General features: G+C 55.6%; 2 protein-coding genes across 3 annotated transcripts; one reads left to right on the top strand and one right to left on the bottom strand.

Moving 5' to 3' along the window:
- Positions 1-285: 285 nt before the first annotated feature.
- LOC128764336 (cilia- and flagella-associated protein 53-like) lies at positions 286-2,565 on the bottom strand. The gene is made up of 8 exons (XM_053874066.1): positions 2,197-2,565; positions 2,026-2,107; positions 1,787-1,956; positions 1,547-1,726; positions 1,177-1,480; positions 897-1,112; positions 617-833; positions 286-541 (listed from the first exon to the last, which is right to left on the bottom strand). The coding sequence occupies exons 2-8, from the start codon at positions 2,071-2,073 to the stop codon at positions 426-428; spliced, it is 1,251 nt and encodes a 416-aa protein (XP_053730041.1). The 5' UTR covers positions 2,074-2,107; positions 2,197-2,565; the 3' UTR covers positions 286-425.
- Positions 2,234-13,172, top strand: myo5b (myosin VB). 2 transcript variants are annotated; one of them, XM_053873988.1, is made up of 40 exons: positions 2,234-2,642; positions 3,275-3,385; positions 3,455-3,626; positions 3,757-3,901; positions 3,967-4,123; positions 4,343-4,486; positions 4,557-4,638; positions 4,718-4,825; positions 4,889-4,998; positions 5,073-5,338; positions 5,534-5,615; positions 5,693-5,833; positions 5,911-6,033; positions 6,100-6,183; positions 6,247-6,381; positions 6,433-6,530; positions 6,643-6,729; positions 6,822-6,933; positions 6,998-7,209; positions 7,275-7,431; positions 7,503-7,742; positions 7,808-8,044; positions 8,146-8,239; positions 8,305-8,429; positions 8,519-8,638; positions 8,704-8,835; positions 8,917-8,976; positions 9,293-9,526; positions 9,607-9,662; positions 9,861-9,959; positions 10,611-10,809; positions 10,881-10,974; positions 11,047-11,178; positions 11,245-11,396; positions 11,461-11,550; positions 11,611-11,761; positions 12,129-12,423; positions 12,493-12,667; positions 12,733-12,813; positions 12,897-13,172. In XM_053873988.1, the coding sequence occupies exons 1-40, from the start codon at positions 2,616-2,618 to the stop codon at positions 13,047-13,049; spliced, it is 5,472 nt and encodes a 1,823-aa protein (XP_053729963.1). In that variant the 5' UTR covers positions 2,234-2,615; the 3' UTR covers positions 13,050-13,172. The 2 variants fall into 2 exon arrangements, with proteins under 2 accessions (XP_053729963.1, XP_053729964.1); XM_053873989.1 differs by lacking the exon at positions 9,861-9,959 and having other exon boundaries at positions 2,236-2,642.
- The last annotated feature ends 89 nt before the right edge of the window (positions 13,173-13,261 follow it).

Here is a 13,261-nt window from a genome sequence, read left to right as displayed (position 1 = left end):
ATTCTAAAGGGTTTTCAGTTTGGTTCAGAGTCCTGCTTAAGGTTAGCCAGGTGTTTTGGATGGTTAGGTTTAGGGGGAGAGGCTGGGGAAAGGGTGATGACAATAAGAGGTCCCCACAAAGATGGTGTGACAAAGGTGTGTGTGTCTCCATCAGGGTTCAAGTGTGTTTGTTCTTAATGAAGATTCTAGTTTGTGTGTCTGTCCGTGTGGGTTGTCGTGTGTGTGTGTGTGCGCTCTCTCTCCTCCTCTCGTACACACCACTTAGTCTGAAGTTACCAGAACAGACATACAGATACGGATGAGTTTATTTGTATCTGTGACACGTGAAGATGATGCAGTGATGACATCACCCCTCCTCTGGACGGAGGAACACTCCTGGATCTGGTCTTCCTTCATGTCTGCGGCTGCGTCTGCGCATGTGTTGGTCAGTGTGATGTCACAGGAAGGGCAGAGTGTGGCGGGTTCTCCTCCTCTGTCAGCTTCAGCTCCTCCATCAGCCTGCGTGTCTGCTCCGTCTCTCTGAGGAGTGTGCGTTCCCCGCCTGCACATCATCACATTCATCACATGCTCTACAGTTGCAGGAGAAGGATCAGGTCCAGCAGCTGTCGCGACTCACGCTTGTGTGCCACCTGCAGGTGAAAAGAGTCCATCACATCCCTGGTCAGCTGGCGCCCAGCATTCTGCTTCAGCTGCTTCTGTTGCTCCTGTCTGAGCTGGACATCCCACAGCTGTTGCTCCTGCAGGCGCTGCGTCTCCTGGTCCTGCTGCTCCTGCTGCCGCCGCTGCTCCTGCACGTATCCGAGAAATGCCAGCTGCTCTGCACGCAACCGCTCCTGAGTGCAGTGGAACAACGTCAGCGGCTCACCTGGCGAGAGCGCCCCCCGGTGACAGCGTACCTTCCTGACTGCTGCTGCGGCACGATCGTTGTGGCCACTCTGCAGCTGCTGTAGGACCTGGAGGTCCATCTGCAGCTCGTCCTGCTCCTCCCTGGCCACTCGCTGCATCTTCTCCCGCAGACTTTCGTCCAGTTGCTGCCGTCTGCCCTCCTGCAGCTGCAGCTTCTGGTGCTGCTCCCTCTGCATCTGCAGCTGCAGCACCTCCTGCTGTTGCCTCTGCACACACACACCTGTCAGTGAGCTGCAGCATGTGAGTAGACAGACAGACAGACAGACGTACCAGCAGATGGGCCTCCTCCTCCTTCAGCTCCCGGTCACGACGCCTCTGCTTCTCAGACGCCTCCATCTGCATCTTCAGCTCCTTCATCAGCTCTTCTCCTCTCTCCTGCTCCTTCTGCACCCGCTGCCTCTCTCGCTCCTCCTTCGCTCGCCCGTCCGCAGCCCACAGCCGGTTGAACATGTCGTCTTCCTGGCGCAGACGCTCCAGCTGCTCCTTCCGGCTGCGCAGCTGACCTGCTCGGTCTGCACTGACATGCTGCGCCAACTGCCGACTCTGGTTGTTCCTCAGCTCCTGACACTTCTCCCTGCAGCCCCCACAGCCCGCCTCAGGCACTGCAGCTTGACAGTCTCTCTGTCTGCGTGTGTCTCACCTGAACAGCTGGTCCAGCTTGTTGTCCACCAACTGTTTTCTTTCCGTCTCTCGTTTTTCCCGCAGTGCCTTGGCTCTTTCTGCCATCTTTGCTTGTCTCTCTTCAGGTGTCTCTTTGTTGCTCTTCCCCTCCATGTCCTGCAGGAGCTGCACCTCCTCATCCTGCAGCAGGCGCCACAGCCTGAGGACACAGCAGGGAGGTCATCCCTGGAGCACGGAGGGATGTGCAATATAGGCTGACCTCTTCCTGCGCTCCTCCATGTCGCTCTGCTGCTCCTGCAGGGCGCTGCTCGCCAGTCTCTCTGCTTGCTTTCTCACCACTTGGCGATCTGAACTCTGGAGCCATTGATTCTTCACGAAGCAGCTCCTCTGAGTCCTGGAGAAGTCCAGCAGCTGGTCCCGGGTCACTTCCTGTTGCAGGAGTCACACGCAATGATGTTTACACATTAGTCAGAGGGGGAGGACTAACTGAAGGCGCACCTGTGCCTGCTTTGGTCCGGTTCTGGGTCTTGACTTCCTCAGGAACATGTTGTTGTGGGACCCTTGCGGCAGGACTCGCCGTCTCCATGGAAACCACAAACACAAGCTGAGCTGCAGTTTGACTCGAAAGATTTCTGGGAGAAGGTGGGTCCAGTCACAGAGTCAGCTGACCTTTGACCGTGCGGCTCTTCGTCGTGATGTCATCGCTCTTGTCATTCACACACCCAGTGTCCTGGGTCCGACTCCTCCACGAGACTCCGGATCTCTTGACTGTCGTAAGCAGCGGTCACCCGTGCAGCAACACGCCTGGACCGTTGTTGGGAAAGAACCTGCTCACTCTACACATGCGCATTCAGGATCGGCGTGTGGAAACCACGTCGTGGCGCTGCAGCAACACAGACGAGGCAATAATCTGAAGGACACGCCTGCGCGCGCGCGTGTCAGAGGGAGACCGCACACTGCGGAAGTCAGACACCTGTGCTGCACCTGCAGACGCGCGTGACGTCACCACTGTTCTCTTCCGGGTTCTTTGGCAAGATGACGAGTTGTCCGTGACTCGGGTGTTTACTGACCGACCAGCCAACGGAACCATGTCTGTCAACGAACTCTACACGAAGGTAAGGGGCGCGAGGCTCGGCCCGTGGTGAGTTAGAGTCCCGGTCTCACCTGAGAACCGGCATGAGCCTCACTCACCTGCTGAACACTAGTCGCGACTGCCCGGAAATGGAGGGCAAACTCCGTTCAGAACGTCTCTGGACTTTTCCCTGAAAGTCCAGTGACTGAACTGAAGTTCGGAACCTAGTTGTCATGGGTCACCGGTCCCAGTCACGTCAGGTTGGGACGCGTGAAGAGATTCTGGATTGTATCGAAGTTAGGGGTGGATGCAGGTGAAGTTCTGGATGGTTGGACCTCAGCCCGCTCCGAACTCTGTCGGCGGACTGAGCCAGAACGTGGGCCCTTTGACCCAGGGACGTGGCTGGACCCGCTGTATCAAACCGCGATGACGTAATCTTAAGCGTGAGACCAGTCTTTGGGTTGGTCCTGGACTCCTCCCACCTGGGTCTCCGGCAGGTGGCGCCTCCCTCCAACCCTAATGACCAGGTTCGAGATTAAACCTCATTGGTGGTCATGTGACCTGTTACTGTTGTTGACTCACGATGGCGTGTGTTAGCGAATTATTCTAAAGAACTAGTGTGAGTCGGTGGGTGGGTCAAAGGTCATGCCGGCCGTAACTGTGTTGTGTCGACAGTTGACGCGGGTCTGGATCCCGGACCCGGACGAAGTGTGGAGGGCCGCTGAGATCACCCAGGACTACAAAGAGGGCGAGCCGCTGATGCACCTGAAGCTAGAGGATGAGACGGTACCTGCTTCCTGTCACTGCACTTCACTTCCTGTTCCCCAGAGTAACAATCCCACCTTCACGCCTCAGCCGCTGGAGTACGCTGTGGATGGCAAGAGCCACCCGCTTCCCTTCCTGCGGAACCCAGATATCTTGGTGGGAGAGAACGACCTGACGGCGCTCAGCTACCTGCATGAACCTGCCGTGCTGCACAACCTGCGGGTTCGATTCCTGGAGTCCAACCACATCTATACCTACTGTGGTCAGTGCTCATGCTAACGCTCACACCAGACGGTACCGGGGAACGAGGGAGGGCGAATGAGTGACGGGATGATCAGAGCCTCTGCTAGCATGCTGAGACGCCACCATGCTAACACACCGCGGGCTTGCAGGGATTGTCCTGGTGGCCATCAACCCATACGAGCAGTTGCAGATCTATGGCGAGGAGGTGATCAACGCCTACAGCGGGCAGAACATGGGAGACATGGACCCGCACATTTTCGCTGTCGCTGAGGAAGCGTTCAAGCAGATGGCAAGGTCAGAGGTCACGGGCTGCACAGTGGCCATTCAAGAGTCACTGATCACGCAGCCGTGTCCTTCAGGGACGAGAGGAACCAGTCCATCATTGTCAGTGGTGAGTCCGGCGCCGGGAAAACCGTTTCCGCCAAGTACGCCATGAGGTTCTTTGCCACCGTGGGCGGCTCGACCAACGACACCAATGTGGAGGAGAAGGTCCTGGCATCCAGCCCGATCATGGAGGTGAGCCCTCCGCCCTCTGCAGGGTTTGGTTCTCAAGTGGACCACAGGCTTCAGGATGACTGTCAGCTGTTAATGGGCTCATGTTCGCGACTGTGAATTGTGTCAGTGGGTCAGTCCTGAGGGACCTGTCAGAACAGGTTTGTCAGGTTACGTGTCAGGAGGTGACCAGAATACCAACCATTCCAAGGGAGCTGAGGATCCCAGTGTCTCCCTCCGCAGGCCATTGGGAATGCCAAAACCACCCGGAACGACAACAGCAGCCGCTTCGGAAAATACATCCAGATCGGATTCAGCCGGCACTTCCACATCATCGGTGCCAACATGCGCACCTATCTGCTGGAGAAGTCGCGTGTGGTCTTTCAGGTGAGGCACCGCAGGTCGTGTGTGTGTGTGTGAGTGAGGAGTGTGACTCAGGTCATGTGACCCATTCCAGGCAGAAGATGAGAGGAACTACCACATCTTCTACCAGCTCTGCGCTTCGTCCTCCTTACCTGAGTTCAGTGACCTGGCACTCGGTGAGCTGAATCTCAGAGCCCTGCTGCAGCCCCACTGCTGCTGTGGTGTTGACAAGTTTGAATCCTTTCTGTTGTCCAGGCAGTGCAGAGGACTTTGTCTACACCAGCATGGGTGAGAACATCTTCATCGATGGTGTGAGTGACGCGGACGACCTCGTCAAGACGTGCAACGCCTTCACACTGCTTGGTAACGCCCACTTCCTGTTTCCTGTGCCCCTGTGGCACCTGCTGACTGTGTGTGTGAACGCAGGGATCAAGGAGAGCAGTCAGAACAACATATTTAAAATCCTGGCCTCAATTCTGCACCTGGGGAATGTGGAGATCGTGTCAGAGCGTGATGGCGAGTCCTGCCACATTTCGGTGGGTTCGCGTTGGTTCATACGCACGACTTGTGGTCACCTGACTAGCCGTTGATGCCGATGTTTTTGTACCAGAGGGACGATCTTCACCTGCAGCACTTCTGTCGGCTGCTGGGCGTGGAGCTGCCACAGATGGAGCACTGGCTCTGTCACAGGAAGTTGATAACGGCGACAGAGACTTACGTGAAAACCATGACCAGCCGCCAGGCTGCCAATGCTCGCGACGCACTCGCCAAACACATCTACGCTCACCTCTTCGACTGGATCGTGGAGCAGATCAACCTCTCGCTCAAGACCTCCTCCAAACAGCACTCCTTCATCGGGGTGCTGGACATCTATGGGTACAATCTCTCTCTCTCAGCCAAAGCACATGGCTAACCTTCACCAGGACCCTCAACCAAGCTGAAGCCCACTTAAAATGACCCACTGATTTATGAGTTCTGGTCCTCATTTGGATAGATATGCTTAATCACACACATCCACACTCACACACACACACACAGCCATATTGAAGATGTCCTCCCATGACTGTGCAGGTTTGAGACCTTTGAGGTGAACAGCTTTGAGCAGTTCTGCATCAACTATGCCAACGAGAAGCTCCAACAGCAGTTCAACTCTGTGAGTGTTGCTGTCGTGAATTCTCTTGCTGTTGACTCCCATGGCATTGTTGTTGTGGTTTCTGTTGTGTGCGGCAGCATGTGTTCAAGCTGGAGCAGGACGAGTACATGAAGGAGCAGATCCCCTGGACTCTCATCGACTTCTACGACAACCAGCCGTGTATCGACCTGATTGAGGCCCGGCTCGGTGTTCTGGACCTGCTGGATGAAGAGTGCAAGGTGAAGGAGAGACAGACGATGATGATGATAATAATGATGATAATGACCATCTGTGGTCTTGACGATGGTGGTGACAGGTACCAAAGGGAACGGACCAGAACTGGGCCCAGAAGCTGTACCAGAAGCACTCGGGCAGCGCTCACTTCCAGAAACCCAGAATGTCCAACACTTCCTTCATCATTGCACACTTCGCTGACAAGGTGACACACACACTGCGCTATGGTGTTGTCGTGGTGCGTCATGTTCACGCAGCGCTCTGCTCACAGGTGGAGTATCAGTGCGACGGTTTCCTGGAGAAGAACCGGGACACGGTGTATGACGAGCAGGTCAACATCCTGAAGGCCAGTCAGGTGAGTGGCCAGGGAGCTGTAGGTCATGTCGCCTTGTCGCTGCTGACAGAGGTGCTGTCTCAGTTCAAGCTGGTGGCCGATCTGTTCCTGGACAAAGACGATGTGGTGTCGTCCAAGTCGGCCAGAGTCAACGTGCGAGCAGCCAAGTCGGCGCCCAAGGCCCCAAACAAGGAGCACAGGAAGAGTGTGGGACTGCAGGTGAGCCGACTCTGGTGCCACCTGTGACCTCTGCTGACCTTCATGTCTCAGTTCCGCAGTTCTCTTCACCTCCTGATGGAGACGCTCAACGCCACCACACCACACTACGTCCGCTGCATCAAACCCAACGACCTGAAGGAGCCATTCTCGTGAGACTCACACACACTCACTGTGACTCACAATCATGTCAGTGTTTTTCCTCAGTAATTAAATGATGGCTGTTCGTCACGTGTGTGTGTGTGTGTGTGTGTGTGTGTGTAGTTTCGACCCGGGTCGTGCAGTACAGCAGTTAAGGGCCTGTGGTGTCCTGGAGACGATCCGGATCAGTGCAGCGGGTTATCCATCCAGGTGAGGATCACCTCCTGCGCTCCTCACCCAAATCTGTCATGTGACCTGCCATGTGACCTGCCATGTGACCTGCCATGTGACCCGGTGACCAGGTGGACCTATCCCGACTTCTTCAGTCGGTACAGAGTGTTGATGAAGAAGAGCGATGTGACATCCTCAGACAAGAAGCTCGTCTGCCGGAACCTTCTGGAGAAGCTGATCCAGGTGCGTGTGCGTCAGAGTGTGTGAGTGTGATGGGGGCCAGTGGTCAGCAACGCGTATGCTCCAGGACCCGGACATGTTCCAGTTTGGCCGGACCAAGATCTTCTTCAGGGCGGGGCAGGTGGCGTACCTAGAAAAGCTCCGAGCCGACAAGTTCCGCTCGGCCTGCATTCTGATCCAGAAGATGGTGCGCGGCTGGCTGCAGAGAGTGCGCTACCAGAAGATCTACAAGTGTGCAGTGTTGCTGCAGAGATACGGGCGCGGCTACCTGGCACGCAGGTAACACAGTCACTCACCTGAGGGGCAGAGCCGGAGAGGAAGTAACTGTGACCCGATCCCTCCAGGTACGCCGACTACCTCCGCCTGACTCGAGCGGCTCTCGTCTGTCAGAAACAGTTCCGCATGGTGAGAGACAGACGAGCTTTCCTGAGGGTGAGACGGGCAGCAGTCACCATCCAGGCGTACACACGAGGGATGTACACACGGCGCATCTACCAGGAGGTACTGACAGGAGAGCTAGCTGGCTGACTGCTAACACTAGTGCTAACTGGTGTGCCTGTGTGTCATCGCAGTTCCGATTGCATCACAAGGCCCTGATCATCCAGAGGAACGTGCGCGGCTGGCTCCAGAGAAGGCGCTTCCTGCGAGCTCGCGCCGCTGCCGTGGTGATCCAGTGTTCCTTCAGACGGCTGCTGGCACGCCGACAGCTGAAGGCACTGAAGATCGAGGCCCGCTCGGCCCAGCACCTGAAGAAGCTCAACACTGGCATGGAGAACAAGATCGTGCAGCTGCAGCGCAAGATGGACGACCAGGTAGGAGAGATGGGGGAGTGGCCTGTGTCCGCTACGGCTCATGCTCCCTCCCGCCTGTGCTGCAGTCCAAGGAGCTGCGGGCCCAGAACGAGCAGCTGCAGCAGGTCAACGTGACCCTCGGCTCAGAAGTTCAGAGTCTGCAGAAGAAGCTGCAGGAGGCCCAGAGTCGTCAGAGCGGAGGTGACCAGTTGGGGGAGCTGCAGGCCAACCTTGACAAGCTGCACGGGGAGATGGAGGAGGCTCAGAACCAAAAGAACATGATGCAGGACCAGCACAATATCGAGAAGATGGACCTGCTGCAGGTAAGTGCTCTGCCGTGCTTTCTGCTGAGCAAGCGGTGACACCAGAGCAGCAGCTTCAACGCTGACTTGACGTTTCAACTCCCATGGTGGTGTGATGTCAGAGGGTGGAGGAGCTGGAGGCGGAAAACGCCTTGCTCAAGAGTGAGAAGGAAGAACTGAACCAGAGGATTATGAACCAATCACAGAGCAGCAGTGGTGAGTTCTGATTCTACCATGTGGACCTGCTGGTGCTGGACGTGTGGGTGTGTGTGTTTCCACAGACAGTGGAGCCACTCTGCAACTGCAGCTCGACGAGGAGCGAAAACTTTATCAGAATCTTTTAAAAGAATTTTCGAGGCTGGAACAGAGATATGACAACCTTAAGGAGGAAGTGTCGCTGAACAAGGTGCTGGCTCACTCACTCACACGCTCACTTGCTCACTCACTGACTCACTCATTCATTCGCTCTCTTCCTCCCTCTCGCCCCTCCCTCAGTTCCAGCCAGGTCACAGGAGAACCTTGTCCAACCTCAGCAGTCCGGATTCCGACTCCAACTACCCGTCCGTGTCCACCTCTGAGGTGGGTGACACTGAGGACTCGCTGCAGCAGGTCCAGGTGAGTGTGGGTCAACTCCTGACATGCCGGTCTGCCTGTGAGTCTAAGCGTGGTGCCCCCTGCAGGACATGGGCGTGGAGGCGGCAGCGTTGGACATCAGTGTGTTCATGAAGCTGCAGAAGAGAGTGCGGGAGCTGGAGCAGGAGCGCCGGCGCCTGCAGACCAATCTTGATCAGAAGGAGGCGCTGACACGCCGCGTGAGTCCACCCGGTCTTCATTCACATGCTGTCATCCTAGCTGTACTCGGTTCTGACCCAAACCATGTTCATGTTCTGCAGAATTCTGAGATTAAACACTCAGAACAAGAAGCTGCCGATCTGGCCTACAACACACTTAAGGTACTTGTCTTTCCATCCTTGTGGGGACATTGTGAGGTTTCTCATGGCCATCACCCTTTCCCCAGCCTCTCCCCCTAAACCTAACCATCCAAAACACATGAATAACCTTAACCAGGGCTCTGAACCAAACTGAGACCCAGTTATAATGACCCAGTTATTTTGAGGTCTTCACCCACTAAACCTTGTGAGGACCGGCGAAAATGTCCTCACTCTGTTGGTTAAAAACTCATGCCGGTTGTCGCAGAGACACAAGTGCAGATACAACACACACTCACGTGCAACTGACAAACTCTCTCTCTGTCTGTCACGAGGGCAGACGAAGGAGCTGGAGTCAGAGAACAGCAAGCTGAAGAACGAGCTGAGCGAGCTGCGGCGCAGCGTGGCTGAGCAAGCGGTCCAGAGTGGAGCAGGGCCACAGCAGCAGGAGAGCTACTCCGTCCTGCTGAATCAGCTCAAGTCTGCCAACGAGGAGCTGGATGCACGCAAGGAGGAGGTGCTCATGCTCAAGACGCAGATCGTGGCAGCGACCCAACAGCTCGACAACCACATGGTGGGTGAGGACTCGGGCCCGTGACCTCAAGCCTGCCACTGTGGAGCCCAAGTCTGAGTGTGCTCTGACGTGTGTTTCAGGAGAAACTCCCAGAGGACAAGGATGAGGCCATCGAGTCTCTGACTGAGGCTAAGAGGTGTGTACACGGCGCCCCCAGCTGGTGATGACCTGACATCACACTAGCTCATGTTCTGCCATGTCAACAGGCTACATTGCATGCTAGCCAGCTAACACCTCCCTGAAAGCTAGTCTTGTAACTGTCCTGTCTGCTCATGTGCTAAGCTGCTAACCCGCCTGCTGTCTGTCCTCCTCTCGCCTCTGCTGGACCCAGTAGAGGTCTGAACTGGTCCGACGGGTCCAGTTGTTCTGACCCTGGTGTGGAAGAGGACCGGGAGCTGGTTCTCGCGTATGAAGGTCTAAAACAAGTCGCCAGGTCTCAGTCCTCACTGACCAGTTGTGTGGCTGCTTTGCCTGTTTGCGGGTGGGGTCATCTCATGTGGTTGTCCCGTGTGTGCACATGTATTAATATTCTTGTGTGGACCAGTCTTTGACAAGATACTGATCTTATGAGGACATTTAGCTTTGTCCGGACATTTTGGCTGGTCCAAAAAAAACCATCAATATAACCTGGTCATTATAACTGGGTTTCACTTTGGTTCAGAGTCCTGGTTAAGGTTAGCCATGTGTTTTGGAGGGTTAGGTTCAGGGGGAGAGGCTGGGGAAAGGGTTATGGCCATGAGAGGTCCCCACCAGGATAGAGATACAAACGTTTGTGTGTGGGCACGTTTTGCCATTCTTGTGAGTACCAAGTCTTGACAAGCCTCCTTCTTGTGAGGACATTTTGTCTGTCCTGACAAGGTTCAAAGGGTTAAAATCTCAGTAGAAGTAGTGTATTATAATTGGGTTTCATTTTGGTTCTGAGTTCTGGTTAAACCATGTATCTTGGTTGGTTAGGTTGAGGGTGAGAGGCTGGGGAAAGGGTGATGTCAATGAGAGGTCCTCACAAAAATAGCCAAACAAACGTGTGTGTGTGTGTGTATCCCGTGCGCATCTGAATCGCTGTAAAATCCTCAACACTCCTCAGGCTTTTGGAGTCGCAGCTCCAGTCTCAGTCGCGCTGCCATGCCGACGAGTTAGAGGCACTGCAGTCGCAGATCGAGTGTCTCCGTGACGACGTGGAGAAGAAGCAGCAGCTGCTGAGCTTCACCTCGTCGCTGTCGCCCCAGGCTCAGGTAGAGTTTGGGGTGACGCAGGAGATCAGCCGACTGACCAACGACAACTTGGTGAGCGTTGTGTGTTAGCCCCGCCCTTTCTGTTGCAATGTCCGGTGGTCTGATCGTTGTCGTTCCTGCAGGACCTCAAGGAGCAGCTGGAGAAACTGGACAAGAACGAGAGGAAGCTGAAGAAGCAACTGAGGATCTACATGAAGAGAGTGCAGGAGCTGGAGGGTGAGTGGATCCAGGTCCACCGGCTGGATGTGATGATGGAGCTGGTCCAATAACCGTGTCTCATGTGCCCAGTTTCTCAAAGCAACAGGGCCAAGCCAGAACTGGGCCGACAGGTGACGGTGCAGAGGAAGGAGAAGGACTTTGACGGCATGCTGGAGTTCAGCCGTGAGGACGAGACGCAGCTTGTCAAGACCCTGGTGACAGGTATGGAGTCATGAGCGGCTGGTCATGTGACGGCGGGCTGGTCATGTGACCGATGTGCGTTGCCAGACGTGAGGCCAGAGGACGTGGCGGCAACGGTGCCCTGCCTGCCAGCGTACATCCTCTTCATGTGTGTCCGTCACGCCGATTACATCAACGACGACCAGAAGGTGGAGTCTCTACTGACCTCCACCATCAACGCCATCAAGAAGGTTCTGAAGGTGAGAGACACCCCCCCTGCCCTGGAGACAACCGGGACGCTGAAGAAAGCCTCTGTTTGTCCAGAAAAACAACGAAGACTTTGAGATGACATCGTTCTGGCTTGCTAACACCAGCCGCATCCTCCACTGCCTGAAGCAGTACAGTGGCGAGGAGGTGAGAGCCGGAACCCTGCGGCGCCCGGTGGGAAGCATGCTCATGCTTGTTTGTGTTCAGGCCTACATGACCCAGAACACGGCCAAACAGAATGAGCACTGCCTGAAGAACTTTGACTTGGCCGAGTACCGGCAGGTTCTGAGCGACCTGTCCATCCAGATCTACCAGCAGCTGGTGCGTGTGGCCGAGGCTGCCATCCAGCCCATGATTGGTGAGTTGGGGGCAGGGTTAGGGGCCGGCCGCTCACTTCATTCTCACTTCAGAGGTGTCACATGCCGGCTCTCGACAAGTGACCTTCATGTCCTGTGGTGACACTGCAGTCAGCCTTCCGCGTTGCATGTTGATGCATAGGTGCATAGGTTTTCCTTCCCAGTGAAACGTGCGCCCTCACACACACATGGTCATTCGAGGTGCTTTATATGCCAACTCATAATCTACAGAGCGCAAGTAGCGCCATCCCATGACTTACCCTAAGCAAAGCCTCCATCTTTCTTTTTTGCTACATGCAAGCCATAGAATCAAGATGTGCCATAGAAACAAAGCCCTGTTGACCTTCTACATCTGTGCTGTGTCCGCAGTGTCCGCCATGCTGGAGAGCGAGAGCATCCCCAGTCTGGCCGGAGTGAAGCCCATGGGCTACCGGAACCGCTCGTCCAGCATGGACATGGACGCTGGCGGACCCACGAGCTACACGCTGCAGGAGCTGATTCGCCAGTTGGCGCACTTCCACGGGCTGATGCGGGACCACGGGCTGGACCCTGAGATCATCGAGCAGGTGGTGCGCCAACTATTCCACTGCATCAACGCCGTCACGCTCAACAACCTGCTGCTGCGCAAAGACGTGTGCAGCTGGAGCACAGGCATGCAGCTGCGGTAACTCCCTCACACACACACGGCATTGGTGTGGCCGCCTCGAGGCTGACGCTGGCCGCGTGCTTGCAGCTACAACACCAGTCAGCTGGAGGAGTGGCTCCGAGGGAATAACCTGTACCAGAACCGGACCACCGCCGTGCTGGACCCAGTCATCCAGGCCGCACAGCTGCTGCAGGTGAAGAAGAAGAGCAGTCAGGACGCCGAGGCCATCTGCTCGCTGTGCACTGCGCTCACCACCCAGCAGGTAGGGGACGGCGCTGTGTGATGATGTCAGCGTGATGTCACTGATCACCTGGTCTCCTGCCCCAGATCGTCAAGATTTTGAACCTGTACACGCCGCTCAACGAGTTTGAGGAGCGAGTGACCGTGTCGTTCATCCGGAACATTCAGGTGGCAACGATACCAGTGTGTGCACTACGTACAGTGTATTCATATATATATACGTGTGTGTGTGTGTGTGTGCGCGTGTGCAGAACCGCCTGCAGGACAGGAACGACCCTCCACAGCTGCTTCTGGACACCAAACAAACCTTCCCGGTGGTCTTCCCTTTCACCCCATCCAACCTGAGCCTGGAGACGCTTCACATCCCGGCCTCACTCAACCTGCACTTCCTCTTCCGAGCCTGACCTTCTGTCCAGGTGCTTGACTGACAGCTCAGCAAGAGGCAGACGTCTGGTGAAGCAACTGACAAGTGCCTGTCTCCATGATGATGTCACTGCTTTTATAACGTCGTTTTACAGTTTGAATAAATTCTCTCTGCAACACCTGTGTGTGTCTCAGGTTACTCTCTCACTCTCACTCTCTCTCTCTCTCTCACACACACACACACACACACACA

This window comes from Synchiropus splendidus, chromosome 8, assembly GCF_027744825.2.
Source record: "Synchiropus splendidus isolate RoL2022-P1 chromosome 8, RoL_Sspl_1.0, whole genome shotgun sequence".
NCBI classification, from domain to species: domain Eukaryota; kingdom Metazoa; phylum Chordata; class Actinopteri; order Syngnathiformes; family Callionymidae; genus Synchiropus; species Synchiropus splendidus.
Note: the sequence above shows the minus strand (reverse complement) of the source record. Positions and strands in the feature narration are given on the sequence as shown.